Source organism: Triturus cristatus, chromosome 2_1, assembly GCF_964204655.1.
Source record: "Triturus cristatus chromosome 2_1, aTriCri1.1, whole genome shotgun sequence".
NCBI lineage: Eukaryota > Metazoa > Chordata > Amphibia > Caudata > Salamandridae > Triturus > Triturus cristatus.
This window is the reverse complement of record NC_140581.1, coordinates 468607513-468623039: the sequence shown is the minus strand read 5'-3', so window position 1 is coordinate 468623039 and position 15527 is coordinate 468607513. Positions and strand designations below refer to the sequence as shown.

Here is a 15527-nt window from a genome sequence, read left to right as displayed (position 1 = left end):
GAGTAGTCAAACACAACTCTTTTCTATTTTTTCGAAACTTTAAGTTTACCAATGCTTGTTTCTGCATTGGACTAAAAAGATGAGATTTACATTTTACTTTAAATTCTATACCTCTGAAACACTCCGGTGGATTTTGCTCATCTTTGATGTCTAATAATTCATAAAGATATAGTCTATTTTTATAAATTGGTGTCGGATTTCTTTGGTATTGTGTGACTTTCTCATTTTGTTGTTTGGGGCTTCTAAATGCGTTTGAACATGTTCATTTGTTTAAACTTTGGTGCTCAAAGCCACAGCTACCAGGGTTGAGCTAAAGGTTTTTGCAAACGAGCCTGACAGTACCCAAGACAGTTTTGCTAGTGTGTTCACAGTAAGGGCCTACGACCATGCCATATATTATGCTGCATCATCCTCCTCTTCCTTGTCTGAGTCCTTCTTTTGCACCCTCCTCCCCCAGGAGCTGTGGCATTGATTTATACTACTTGTAAATCATATAGGATTTCATGTGTCCTTTTTGTCATTTAGGTAGTTGATAATAGGGAGTGGTTATACAATTAAGTTTGATGTGGGGATTATAGTTGTTTGGAATGGGACCCTGTTGTGGGGCTGGAACACTTAAGGACGAGATGTAAGGACTGGAACAAGGAAGAGGAGGACTCCGCATAATGAAGATTAGCGGTCAGTAATCTGAACATGTCTCGCTTTCGTCCCCGGTCTCTCATGAATATTCACCTCCTCTCTTTACCGTTGGCACTCAATCTGATTTCTTTGCAGATAAGAATTTGCTTCTTGGCGCTAGTGAGTGGCTAGACTTTAGACAAGCACTGGCAAAGCTAGTAGATAGGACTTTAATGTGCTAATACATGCCAACGGTATTTGAACATGCCTGTGTTTGCAGCTGTTAGCACATTAAAGCCAGACCTATTGGATTTTCTAATGCTTGTTATTACTGCATGCTGATGTCTTTGACCACAAGATGGGATAATACTATATTTCTATGGCTGGAAACCAAATGGTATGTCCACATCTTCTCAGATTAACCGTGTGATCAGCGCAAAACACCCTTACGGGATTCTGTGGCCTACCATTTGGGAAAGAATGCCTTTGCATGGTTGGGCTCAGCACTGCCACTTTGCTCACAACTGTTCATTGGCCCGTTCTTGTGTGATACATTTAGCCGGTCCTGGTTTGATTCCCAACATTGGTTTGCTTGCAGGAAAATGTCAATTTATGTCTACAATGTTAAAGCAAGATTATCGGTCTCAGAAGGGAAACGCTATTCCAAAAACTGATGACTTCCTGAAAGTACTCCATAACACCTGGGGCCACTTCAGCAACTATGTTTTCTCTATCCAAAAAAGAGTCGGTTTTTGATCACAAACAACAGGTTATATAGTCCTCCAAAAATGTAAACTAGGCTTTCCCTCCTAAAAAGCTTTAAACATAGTTGCCAAGTGGCCCCGTGTCAGCTTCAGCTTGGGGGGAACGTCTTGTCCGATCTGATTTTTAAACCATCCTGGGACTTGTAGTTTCCAGGTACAGTTATTGTTCTGGACTCTCAGTGTGCAGTGCTGTTGATGTACAAACCAGCACAGGCTGAAGAGTGTCACTCGTGGAAGGGGGTTGCAGAATGAATCTGTAAGACATTGGAGCAGCAGTTGAGTAATCACAATCCTTGTCGAGACAGACCACTCAAGTCTTTGTCTGAACCTTAGCTTAACTCCCAGGTGGCTATGAACGTCATTCAATTCATGGTACACACCCATGACATGCTCACCTCGTAAACATGTACAACGCAGAATGTTTTATGTTTCCCAGGACGTCTGCAGTAGGACGTCCGCTAATATCTGGCAAACGAGGCTCAGTTCTGCGGTAGCGGCACGTGGTTCCACGTCTTATCTTGGAATGCACTGAGACAGGAAGTCACTAGGCCTAGATTTACAAAGAATTCACGCCACGCTGCAGTGCGTGAAAGGGAGGTAATAGAACACTGCCATCATGACTAAATATGGCGCTGTTTTCCTCTCTACCAGCGCGGCTGGCATGTGCCAATGAACACACCCTTGCGCCTTCTGCAAGAATATGTACGTTGTGTAACGAACAGTTTTTGTACCCGAAGATGACCCTTCCAGTACAAACACTATTATCCTTTAGCGCTTTTCCCTGCTTTGTATGTGTGCTTTACAATGCGGCACACTTGCAAAATATGAAACAAGGGAAGAAATTAAAACAATTCTCCTCGAGGGGGCATATGGTTTTGATGCAAATCCCTGTCCATGAATATTTGTTGATCGGGATTTGCATCAAAACCCATGGGTCGTTGCATCAGAATGCATCTGTTCCACCCATTGAACACCTCTTTGACAAAAGGTAACGCAAAGCAGTGCGTATCACAACTTTATGGTACGTTGAGAAACCATCCAATGCAAATTCTGATTTGGGTTGGATCTTAAATCCCCACCTAAACAGTTTGCGTTAAGTATTTTTTACAAAGTAAAACAAACGTGGTGCAAACCTTTAGTAACTCTGGGCTTATGTGGTTAGTTCATCTAATGACGTGGCAATTACATGAATTGTATCCTGACCAGATGCTAGTATTCCAAGTGCTGGTTATTAAGGCGTTGACGTTTCAACCCCTAGATCAACATGAGTTACTCATATCATCCAACTGGGGTCTTCCTCAGGACTAAAACAAATAGATATGTAATACATCCTGTATAACAATAATCGAGTGATCATGAGTCATATTCAGTGGTCAATCGAAAACTACTTTCACAATAAAAACCGAGTGAAGCAATCACTTACCAAGCCTTACAGTACTCCAGATCCTCAAAAGATACTCTCACATGATTCCATATGGTTCACTGAGTAGAAAAAAATAAACGAAAAGCAGAGCAACACGTAGAAAACTTAAAGCAGTTACTGAGTGATTCCCCCAAACTCATGCAAAACTCAAATCGGTCGCGAGTGAAAGTATGGTCATAATTGTACCGTGTGCTCCAGAACACTGACAAATACCTTGAGCCAAGCGCGAAACAAGGGGGTCATAACTGTACCCTGTTACCAAGTGTGCCTGAGAACATGAAAGGTACTAAGGACTGTATCAAGACTACATCAAATCGGACATGAAAGGAAAAAGAGTTAACTCAGTGGAAAAAGAGTGACTGAAACATTCACCATACGACCTAGGGCGTGTTACAAAGAGCTTTGGTCAAACGCAGAGCAAGTGGTCATAACTGTACCCTGTTGCCAATCGTGTCTGAGAACATAACTCCTACTAAAGACTACAACAAATCAGACGTGTGAGGAAAAACAGTCTACTCAGTGGAAAAAGAGCGACTGAAACATTCACCATACAACCCAGCGTGTTACATGAATGCCACACTTATTCATATATTCGAATGTGGGCTTTCAGAAGATAAATCTGTATAAATGAAATGCGCACACTAATTAAATTATCACGCCGATATACATGGCCTGGAGGCATGCGTCATAAACACTAGCCTACCCGAAACAATCCATGTAAACCCAACCCACAAAACTTGCAGGATTACGCAGGGAAAACCTTCTGGTTACTCGTGCCCAGCTCACTCAATAATGGGTCCACGGCAAGTACTACTGAGTAAGAAACCGATGCAATGCCAGCGTTCACGTTGTCATTGAGGCGATACAATGTATTGTGGGCACATCCCAATGAAGTATAGCGTGTCATCCTAGCACCACACATTGACAACCCTTTGAGCAAGGGGACCTAGAGAGCCTCAAATATAGCACCCCTACATATCGAGGGAAGATGGGTCAGTCAATTTGTGTGAAATCAACCCCTGTAACATCATATCAATACATACATTCGAGTTGATTCTGAAACTCCAAAGGAGTATGTTTATAAAAAGAAAAAAAATTGGAGTATTATAAATTACATACGTATCAAAACGATTAGTGTTCAAGGTGTAACCGATTATAATCAAGTCAATTTGTGTTAAATCAAACCTTGTAACATTATACCAATACATACATTTAAGTTGATTAAAATACAGCAAAAAATATTTTTGGAATACATAGATGTTAATATAAATCTCGTTGAAGGTATAGCTGATTACAAAACTTTACATTCAGACCAGTATTAAAGAGACAGAATTATCAGATTATCAACATCACTCATTATTAAACTGTGCTGTTGTTTATGAATTTCTTCAAACTCATTACGTCCATTCTGTACTGAATCCAGAGCATGTATCCACTTGCATTCCCTTAAGTCGGGGTTCTCTAAAGTCAGCCCTAAAGGGCTAGATCCATGCCAGATTTTTAAGATAACTGTATTTATCTAAATGTAGATATGCTAAAAATCTGGCATGGATCCAGCCCTCCAGGACCGACTTTGGAAAACCCTGCCTTAAGTTCAAGATAGCACCCGTGTCTCACCCACAAGGGTTGGGTCTGATTCTTTCCAGAACCAGCTATCTAATATACTGCAATGTTGAAGGATCCGTGCATTTCCCTTTTGTGTTGTTTGGCAAACATACATGAGGTTGCAAGGACAATTCAACACATATATAGCATTTGTACTGTACATTTGTGCTGTGCAATTTCGTAAATTCAGTGAATGTAAATGTTCTGTTCTTATGGGTGAATTATTTTCCTTCTATGGTCAAGTCACATGCTTTACACTTTTTGCATTTGTAATGCCCCCTAACTCGTGGCAGATTCAGATGTGTACATAAATCTGGCTGATCAGGTGGCAGTCGTAATGCTCTTAGTATGTGATCCCTTATATTTCTCCCTTTCTTAAAGCCATTTGATGGTTTATCAGATGTCCAATTCATCTGATAGCAGATTCCAATGTTGTTAATAATGTTTATGATCTTGTTACTCCTGGCACACATAGCATTCTGTTCAGTGTTCCATCATTCTTCACGTTCGGTGTGAGTAAGCATTCTCTTGGCTAATGCCAAGAATGCTTTCAAGTATGTTTTAGCAGATTTATCGGGTACCCCCGTCTCATAAGCTAGTAATCTGAATGTCCAATTCCTTAAAATAGTCTCATCTAAATTTTCAATGTCTTCTTACTCTCAGGAACTATCCGAAGGGCAGATTATGTTGCAGGCTCCTAGGTTGGTGACTAGAATATCTGAGAAGTGTATTGCGTAAGTCTTCTAGGTCAGTCTCACTATCAGTCCATTTTTAAAAAAATCCAAACCTAGGCACACATCTAGGTAAATCAACAGTATGTCTATTCACTACAAAAGTTTAAATGCAATCAAAACAAAAATCCATAAACATATAGGTGCGATGTTGCGTTGTCTTTAAATTGGGTTTCATTAAGCCAAAACAGAAACCAGCCAACACGTGTTTCGTCGCAGGGCTGGGAAAGATACAAAGGATATGTATGACACATATTTTTGGAAAGATATACAAGAGAAATGAACGGACATGTCCACATTTGTTTGTGACATTAACCCTAATCACCGAGAGATTGTGCGATAACATTCCATGGTTATACAATGGACACATGGCAAGTAAGTGTGTTTCATTACAAATCACAGACCCTTAAAGGTGACATAGTGAGTGGTGCCGATGCAAAATAATGATGTTGCAAATGTCCTCAAAATCAACACTACATGAAAATAAACTAGCGAATATAAGAGATATTATACTGTACAAGTCACTAGAATACATGCTTAAAGCGGAGAAGAGATTGCTATATACCTGAATGGTGAAGAAAAAGTATTTGGAATCTAAAATGTAAGTGAAAGAAAGAAAACGGAGGAGAAAAAAAAGAACCATGAGCATACTGGCTGCAAGTAATTAAAACCAGTTAAAAAAATGATAGTGTTTAAAAAGAAAGAGGGACAGAAAGAAAAGGAGCGCTTACCGCGCTGCTGGTGATAATTCCAACCCAGCCATCACTATCAGTCCATATCATAAATATAACATCTATTTACTTTTTCCACACGTTATGCTTGCGTGGATGGGATTGATTTCTTGATATATACGGTGTGTGTTTTTAGTTGTTCATGAAAAGATTCTCCAGATCTGGGGCAAATCCTGCCTCCATTGCTACACCCTTTATCTGATTAAAAAAAATCTCCCTGGTAGATAAAGACAGTTTTAGTTATAGGAATGTCAAGCAATGCTATTATGAAGTCGGTGGGTACTTTTGTTGGCCTCTGCCTGCTGTCAAGTGTTTCCCTGATTACTTCTATTGCTGCTGGTTGGGGAATGCCTGTGTATAGTGAAGAAATATCCATAGTTAGCAAAAATAGGTTTTCAGTATTGAATGGGTAATCTTCCAATTGTTGGATTATATCCATAGTGTCCCTTATGTAAGCTCTGTTTGTGTAAACAAATGGTTTTATGAAGAAGTCTACGTATTTGCGGAGAGGTTCTGTCTGTCACTGATCTGATCATCCTGCTCACCTCAGGTGGGGGATCAGTCCTCAGTTTTCCTGGATGTTCAATCTTTGTGAAATCTTAGTCTTATAATCCTTTCTTAAGTGTTTTCCAGTGCCTGTATTTCCACTGTAGTGGTTTTAATTTCACGTACTGCTTAATATTTAACAGTTGTGTTACATCCCTCAGTACAACCTACTCAATGTCAATATTTTATGTGATACCAGATGAGCTGGCGGGGTGAATGTATATGGAAATCTTAATCCAGTCACATCTCTTTCGCCCTTATATGGGTGTTTATTGTACTAATGCCTTAACATGATTTTCCTGAAAAAATTATGAGGTTCAATTTTGAAATCATTGAGGATGTTTGTGGGGACAAAGGAAAGACCCTTACATAAAATGTCACATTCCATTATTTTCAAGGTGTACTTTGATAAATGAATGATGAAGTTTGCATCTTCCATCTGTAATATTGGCGTCTGGTCTGTCTCTCCCCATGGTTATCCGGGTGAGAAATCTTTCTGGTCCCTGTCCCATGCCTCTGCCTCTGTCTATTCCCAGGCCCTTACCCCTCCCCCACCCCTGTGATCTCTATCTGTCTACCTCTAAAAAAGGACATGAAGCTTGATAGGAATCTACGTAGTCAGGAGAAGGTGTATATGCTGCAGAGTTGCCACTAGGCTGCTTGTTGTCTGTTTCAGAACCACTCGATACGTATGATTCTGAAAAAGTGACAGATCTCTTTTGTGAGAACTTTCCTATTTATATGCCTACAATGATTGTCTTTCTGTTAATACTCACCCCATAAGTAAGGGTATGTGATTAGTTTGTCGCAGCTTTTTAAATCCTGGCTAATTTGTCCAACTTCTTGACTTGAGTGTTAATTTTGAATTACTGTACTGTTTTCTCCAGTTTTTCTAATTCCTTTTGCCATTTGTCAAAGCCTCATTATCTAGTATCTTCTTTTTGAGATCTGCAATTTCTTTAGGCAATTTCTTCACATATTCCAAGGCAGTGCCCACACCCAACACCATCCAATGTTGTGAGCAGTTATTAGCTACAAAGCTGAATTTTTCTATAAATTTGGGATCATCAATGAAAATTAGTGACTCATTTCGTACTTTCAGATCCACTGGAATGATATTACCCTGCAAATATTTAGTTAACATATGGCCATGGAACTGTGTTCTGATTCGTTTATTTTCTAACTTCTCTAATTTATAAAATTTGTCTTGTAATGTATTATTTACTAGTATTGTATCTGTTAGAAATGGGATTTCAGGCAGCAGCTATACTCCCACGAGTAGAGAGCCCCAGATGGCGGTTCCTCCTGGGGCCCAGCAGTTCCCAAGTAAGCACAGCTCAGCAGACTGGGGTCACAGCCCCAATATTTAAATCGCCCAAGGTCTTTGTTCTGCCCTGGTACAGGGCCCTGGACCCAGTCCAAACCAGTTCTGGGGGGCACTTTTCAAGTACACAACACTCCCCATTGTTAGTGTAGGCCCTGGCCCCAGACACACAACAGGGGGGCAGAACCAGCATTGTGGAAGGCAGGCACAGCCCTATTCAGGTTCAAGTGCTACTCTTCCCACTACTCCAAATGCAGATCAGGCCTATTCAGCCTAGCGCTGATTCACCCAGACCCTCTGGAGCCACTGCACCTCCCTAGCCCCTGTCCCTCCAAGGCCAGGCAGTCAATACACAACAGGCAGGCACAAAGACACATAGCACCCAGAAATGCCTACTTCTAAAAGTGGCATTTCTAAAATAGTGATAATAAATCTGTGAACACCAGTACGCAGCATTTATCACCACTATTCCAAACTTGATCACGCTACCCTTCTCATGTCAGGAATTAAACTGAAGCACATATCAGGGAATTCCCCAATGCATTACTATGAGAGGGCAGCCTCACAGCAGTGAAAAACCAAATAGGATGTTTGTTACTACCAGGACATGCCACAAAGATAAAGCAAATGTCCTACCTTTTACCTAAACAGCACCCTAGCTAGGACCTACCTTAGGGGTGACTGATATGGAGGAAAGGGGAGTTACAGACATGGCAACCACTTTATGTGACATGTCACAGCGGCAGTAAACTGCGTGCGCAGGCCCTGCAATGGCAGAGGCCTGTGACATGTTTGAAAGGCTACTTTAGTGGGTAGCGCAAGCAGCGCTGCAAGCCCACCAGTAGCATTTCATTTACTGTCCCTGGGTATATGAGATACCACTTTACAAGGGACTGATAGATAAATTAAATACGCCAAACAGGTGTAGACCAATCCTACCAAGTTTACCATAGAGAGCACATGCACTTTAACACTGAACAGCAGTGATAAAGTGCCCAGAGTCCTAAAACCACCACCAACAGGTCAGAAAAAATACAGGAGGAAGGCAAAATGTTCTGGGATGACCCTGCAAAATGGGACAAGTCCAACAGTATCTGTTTCCCAAAAACTTGTGGTGGGACACCAAATCAGTTTTTTCAATACATTCTTCCCTATATGATAGAGTCTCTCGTTCTGACATTGTCAGTATTGTTCAAAACACATTTTAGAAAACGTATGTTTTCTATCTTTTAATACATGCAAGGACAAAAGGGCACTTTCACCCCAGTTGGTAAATAAAAGAGAGCCATTTTTTAAATATAACTAGTTCTTCACATCCCTTGGCCCCACACATAAATTAGAACTGTGGAAAGGAATGAAAGCCCTGATGCCCATTTACTGAAAGGCTCCTCTGGATCATACTACATGACAGACCACAGTATAACATTTCAAATTGTAAACTACTAGCCAGATTTAAAATCACTGAGCACTATTTGCAAATCACTGTAACTTACAACACATAATGGCTGAAATACGTTTCTGACATGTACAGGTAACCTGCATACTTAATTAATTCATATGAAATTGCTATTGACTTAGAAACTCACTTCAAAACAGCTCTATTGCTTAAGTGCTTGCTGCTCAAGACAGTGGCCTTATTCACTTTTGTGTAAGTTTACTACTTTTCGGTATTCACAAACATAAACTTAGACCAAAAGTCCTTCTTTACTACTTTTCGGTATTCACGAAGATAACCTTAGACCAAAAGTCTAAATTTACTAGTAGTAACCTACCTTTGTGAATAGCGAAAAGTAGTAAAGTTAGACTTCCTCGTCTAAGTTTACCTTTGTGAATACCCAAAAGTAGTAAACTTACACAAAAGTGTAAGTTTACCGTTGTGAATTAGGCCCTGTGTGTTTGCCTTCAAAGCGACAGGCACAAACCCCGGCAGGGGAACTCAAACTTCAGTACTTGCATTGATGATAAATGAAGGACCATACAGCCGCTATGCACAATGCTAGGCAATGGCACAATGCATTCTTTTTACACCCCAGAGCCATTCCTTCAATTACTTTTGATGCTCAGGTTGTTCTGTTTGGGGAACACAGTATAGCATATTCATTAACCAGGTAAGTGTTTGTCTACTGTAGACGGCATGTTGGGTTGGTCAGGTGTTGCTTGGTCAGCAGATTTCATTTTTGGGTTTCAGTTGCACATATATTTTATTTTAATTTTGAAAATGTTTTCCATTTGTGTTTATTATAGGAAACAAAAGCAACTTTGTTGTATATTTCCAGTGCTGACTGTCGCTTGGTGAAGCAACATTTCTTGTACATTTATCTTTCTTCAGTGTTTCTACGAAAGCAATGCATATGCCAGCAGCTGATTTTCCTGGATGACAGTCACTTGAAAAATGCCAGTAAATTGTTTGTATTTTATACCCTGATAGAGGCAGACAATGCAGTGCATCGTACAGAACCTGGCCTCATTAAATGAAACTTGTGTTATGCTATGATCATCTTCATTACCATGTGCATTGTGTTCAAGGCATTGCAGGGAAAAGGCCCTGTGTGTTTCCAACACAGACTAAAAGGATATACTCCTGGGAGACATGTTCGTTCTACCTCTGCCAACTTGGGGGCATATTTACAAGCCCCTAGCGCCACCAGAACGTCACTTTTTTTAACGTTTTAACGATATGGGATTCACTTTATTTAAAAAAGCAGCGTTAAGCCACTTATTGTGGCTTAACGCTGCCTTGTTAATAAGGCACCCTTTCACGCTATTCTTAGCGTGAAAAGGGTGAGCAATTGATTTTGACGCTGACCATACTTACAAGCGTGGCTTAAATATGGGGCAACCCCAAAATTAAGACCAGGGAAAACCTGGTCTTACAGGGTGCAATGAGGAGAAATGTTTTATTTCTCCTTGTTTTTGCTGTTTTTATGTGTGCAGCATTGTGCAGCACACATAAAAACAGCAAACCGCAATGCATGATTGTTTATTTACAGGAATGTGTCCCTTCCTGCACATAAGACACACAATTGAGGCACAGGGTCAAGACTTATTTGCATATGGCTGGGTCCAAACTGGAATGGCATGGTGAGCAAAAAAACGATGGATTTAAGCCCAGATCTCTGTACTGGGGTGAATGTATGACATTGTTCTGCATTCTGTCCATCAATAGTTCTTTTTGCCTTGCGGGACATAAACAATCATTTTAAAAATGACGAGTTGCAACTTCTATGTGTGCTGCGCAAAGCAGCCCACATAGAAGTTGCAAATTGCCATTTAAGATTGCTTATGTGCAGGAAAGTGCCCCTTCCTGCGCATAAACAATCATTCCCCACAACGCAGGCACCCTTGCACTATGGTGCAAGGATGCCTGCGTTGGTACTAGGCAGCTGAAATTAGCACCAGCATAGGGGGAAACGCAGGGCTGCACCGTATTGATGTAAATACGGTGTAGCCTCGCGTTTCAGAAGTGGTGGAGCGCGGCGTTAAGTGAAGAAGGCTAGCGCTGCGCTCCGTCACTTCTTTGTAAATATGCAGCTTGGTATGCATAAAAGTCAAGACAAGGAGGTCAGGCCTTCACAGTCAAAGCGGCCCAGCTGTGGAATGAGTTACCACCCCTACTTGGGTCCTCCACAGAAATGTTGCAATTTAGCAAGGCCTTGAAAGCTATTTCCTAAGTAGGTAGACCCGCTACAGTACCTGTGCCTGTGCACATTATTGGCAGTATAGTACCTATATGTAACCTTAGCGCCAGGATACTAGTTTGGTGACAATCACGCTCCATAAATGCAATAAATAAATATGCTATGTTATGTTATGTGTATTAGTCCTTCTCACAAATCATCCCGGAGGGTAGTGTGGATTTATAGTGTGTTGAATTCTACCAACGACTGCAGTATGCAAAGCCCATGCTAAGCAGCCCAACTCTTAGAATTGCTCTTCGATAGTTTTCACTCGCATGCTCTTACTCTGGCGAGTGTGCGAACTGAGTGGAATTACTTACTTTGCCAACCAGTAATGCTGGCTGACCTCAAGCCGGTGACACTGAGGTCTGTTGGAGGTCCTGGGAGTGAACTTTATTTCCTGTGGAAAGTCACTTTGTCCCCACTACCGGTTGGGGGGTATATGCTCCACGACTGCACATATTCAGACAACCGCTGCCATATTGCTCCTCCTCCCCATACCCTCAAGGAGGGATATTGGATTGCGCAGTTCATAGACCTGAACAGCAGTACCCCGCTGACAGCACCGCCAGCGGCAGAACGAAGCCTGAGGGAACCCGCTGCACATCGGTTGCATGGGAACCCTTCACACGCAGACAGATTCTATGGGCGAAGATGGCAGGTGGGGCTTGGACCACCTCTCCCCTTCACTGCACGGGAGGCAGGGCCCAATGTTACGCGCCTGAGTACCATATACACGGAGTCATTGATTATTAATAACACTTTGAGTTTGACACACCTTCATATTGCTGTATTTGCTACTTAAACTCCATTGCACATCATAAAACGAGAAGCAGCTTAAAGCACAAACATCAGGAGTGACTGACCGAGACACCAGAGTCCACTGCCCTTACTTGTAGGTATTGCTGTGTCCACTGTTCTCGTGCTTTCCACTTGTGCCTGCATATTGCTGACCGACTGGGGTGTATGCTGTTTGGAATGCTGTTTTCCCTCATGTTTCTGATGTGTTTTTCATTATTAGGATGGCAGCAGCCCTTTGCATGCCGCAGCAGAAAATGGACACTTATCTGTGGTTACATTCCTTATAAGGAAAGGTGTTGATATTACCCCGAAACCAGAGGTGAGTACTGCTGGGGGGCATGCATTCATTTTATCAAGCAAGGTTGTCTGCATTATATGCAACTCAAAATGTAAACTAAGGAATGTAAAGTTGCATCTACAGAATGTTCATGAATTTGAACTGGGGGCCATCGGGTAAATGAAGTCACAATAGATCTCAAAACCCAGGCTGACGACATCAAACAAAGCAACATTCCAGAACACTTATGGTTTGTGGTTGTTGCCGATGTAGTAGTAGGCTAAGAGAATTGTGTTTTTTCTTTACACTAGATCTGTGTTTCTAAACCTCTTGACTTCTGTGGACCCCTATTGAGTCATTACTGGAAGCCAGGCTCCCGGCATAAACATTTTCTATGATTTTAAATGCAAACCAATACACACAAAATAGAGAAACAAGCATTCATTAAAAAAACACATAAATGATTAAATGTTTTATTTAATTCACAAAAATAAAAAAATCTGAATTTTAATGGGAAGGTTTGAGCTTTTCTTAATTCAGTTTCAGCCACTCATCGTCAATCCTATATACTGTTTGATGCACTTGCAGTGCTCCCATGGATCAATCCGAGATTACTAACTTTGGGGCACATGTACGCCCATTTTTAGTGGTTGCAAACTGAGATTCGACCCGTTTGCGATGGCTAAAATAGCTTATGCAATATACCAACCCTATTTTGCGAGTCGGTAACCTATTAATGACTCACAAAAGAGGGTTTGCGAGTCGCTATTAGGAAGGGATGTGCCAAGGCCTTCCTTTCCTAATAGCGAGTCACAAGGCCATGTAGGATTATTTTACGACTGGAATGCGGTGGCGAAACAATTACATTTTACTGCCTACTTCAAGTAGGTGGTAAGCCAGTCGCAAATGTTTGGGTACCCAGGGGACCCCTTCCCCTTTGTGACTGTCAGCGAAATTGTGTTTCAAAAATGAAACAGAAACGCATCCCATTTTCCTTTAAGGAAAACGGACCCCATTAAAAAAAAAAAGAGTGCTTTATTTAAAAGCAACAGAGACATGAGCATTTGCTGTCCCCAGCAGGCCACCATCCCTGTGCCATTGCCCATTCCCAATGGGTCGCAAATTGCGACCGGCCTCATGAATATTGATGAAGTAGGTCATTTGTGACCCTATTGCGACCCCATTGGGAATCACTAATGTTTCTGAGACATATTAGTGCATTTTAATGTACAACTCGCAAATTGTGAGTTGCTAACAATCGCAATTTGCAAGTCGCAGAATGAAATCATCGTACATGTGCCCCTTTATTTTTAGCCTCAAATTTCAAATTCCTTTAATCCACAGAACATTTTATACTTTCAATTTAAAATGTTGCTTTTTCATTTATATACACTTTAATAATCTGTTAATATTATATAATTTTCTAAGCATTCATGGATGCCTTGAGTAGGCCTCACAGACCCCTGGCCACAGGTTAAGAACCATTGCACTAGATGGCTCCTTTCCTGGACAGCAGATGAAGAACTATTGCAGTAGATGGCTCCTTTAAAGAAATATGCAGACATATAAAAACCATAGGCTTACATTGAGTATGAAACAAGGTTTAACCGCTGGGGTATCTGTAGAAATTTCTATTTAATGTTTAGCATGCAAAATATATTCACAAATTGACAAAACTATTTGGTGATCATTTTTTTGTGTATGCAAGTATTACGCATTCTCTGGATCCACAAGGCTGCATTAATGTATGTGCATAAATCCCCATGACGCCCTAAGAGACTGTCAGATTGTTTACATATGTAATTAGTGACGAGACATCTCGTGGAGCATGAAGGCAGCGAGAGAATGAAAGTAAGGTGAACCTAAATGCAAATTAAGGTGTAAGACAGTTACTTGCCATCTTCCTATCCCCTTTGAAATGGTGCATTCTGTTGCCAAGGCGATGCAGAAGAATGAAGTTTTCATTTTCAGGGAACTAGAGAGGTAGTATAAATGACAGTGGGCAGTCACCATATTGCCATGAATCCAAATATTCTTTGCTCTGTGAGGTACGAGTAAGTGGCTACATATGGCCTAAAATATCTTAATTACATTAAGTGCCAAGTCGTGGGCTGCTAATTTCTTCCTACTAAAATTTTACCAATTTCTTATCCACCAGTCAGTGGAGCTATTACTGAGGTTTAAGGTAGTTACTTTGGGTAAGAGAATGTGGGGCCTGTAAGACATTGGGTAGTTGATTGAGAGGGGTGGAAACCCCTCTCAAGCAACAACCACAATCCTTGTCATGGTGAACCACAAAAGTTATTAAACTGACCTGTGCTTAACCCTCTGGTTGCTTGGCACAAAGCAGCCAATCTTGACTTGGAGGCAAAGTGTAAAGTATTAATGCAGCACACAAACTGTAATAATGTGAAAACACAACACAAGAAAAACCCCAAATCCAATTTGGATAAATAGAGTACATTTTCATTATAATAAATAAAATGATGCCAAAATAATCAGTAGACATGGAGATATTTAATTTAAAAGTTTTTAGAGGAAATAGCACCATCAGATTTTGCTGCACCACAGAAAAGTTCAGGCCAACTGCGATGGAGTGCAAGCTGAGTACACTGCCCAGGTTAGTCTCACTGAAAAGTTACCTTCTCAAGTCTCAGCATGAAGAGTTCTGTTTGCATTGAAGGATGCCGCGAGGAGGAGACTTTTGGCAGGATGAGCAAGTGGAGCATTGCGGATGGTTGCCGCTGCAGCTTCTCCATGGTGGTCACCTTGGGCTGTCATTGCTGTAGCACGAAGTGCATGTTTCATGTTGACGGTCATCAAGGACGGGTGCTGTTAATGCAAAGAGCAGGCCTCATTGGAGCTTTACATGTGCTGTTGTCACAGTCAGCAGGTCTTTGGCATGAATGGACACTTTTGCGGTCATAAACCCAAGCATCATGATTTTCACCATTTTCTTCAGGATGATCTTCCTGATGCCAACCAAAGGTCTAGGGCCTAGAGGGCACTTCTTGGGGATAAGCACTCACT

The 15527-nt window shown here is 41.3% G+C and overlaps 1 protein-coding gene across 1 annotated transcript in view; it reads left to right on the top strand.

Annotated features, from left to right (window-relative positions):
- Positions 1 to 15527, top strand: part of ANKDD1B (ankyrin repeat and death domain containing 1B) — a 718121-nt gene that overhangs the window by 359963 nt on the left and 342631 nt on the right. Inside the window, exon 10 of the mRNA XM_085632291.1 lies at positions 12441 to 12539. Within this exon, the coding sequence (XP_085488417.1) occupies positions 12441 to 12539 (99 nt within the window). The remainder of the gene's footprint in view (positions 1 to 12440; positions 12540 to 15527) is intronic.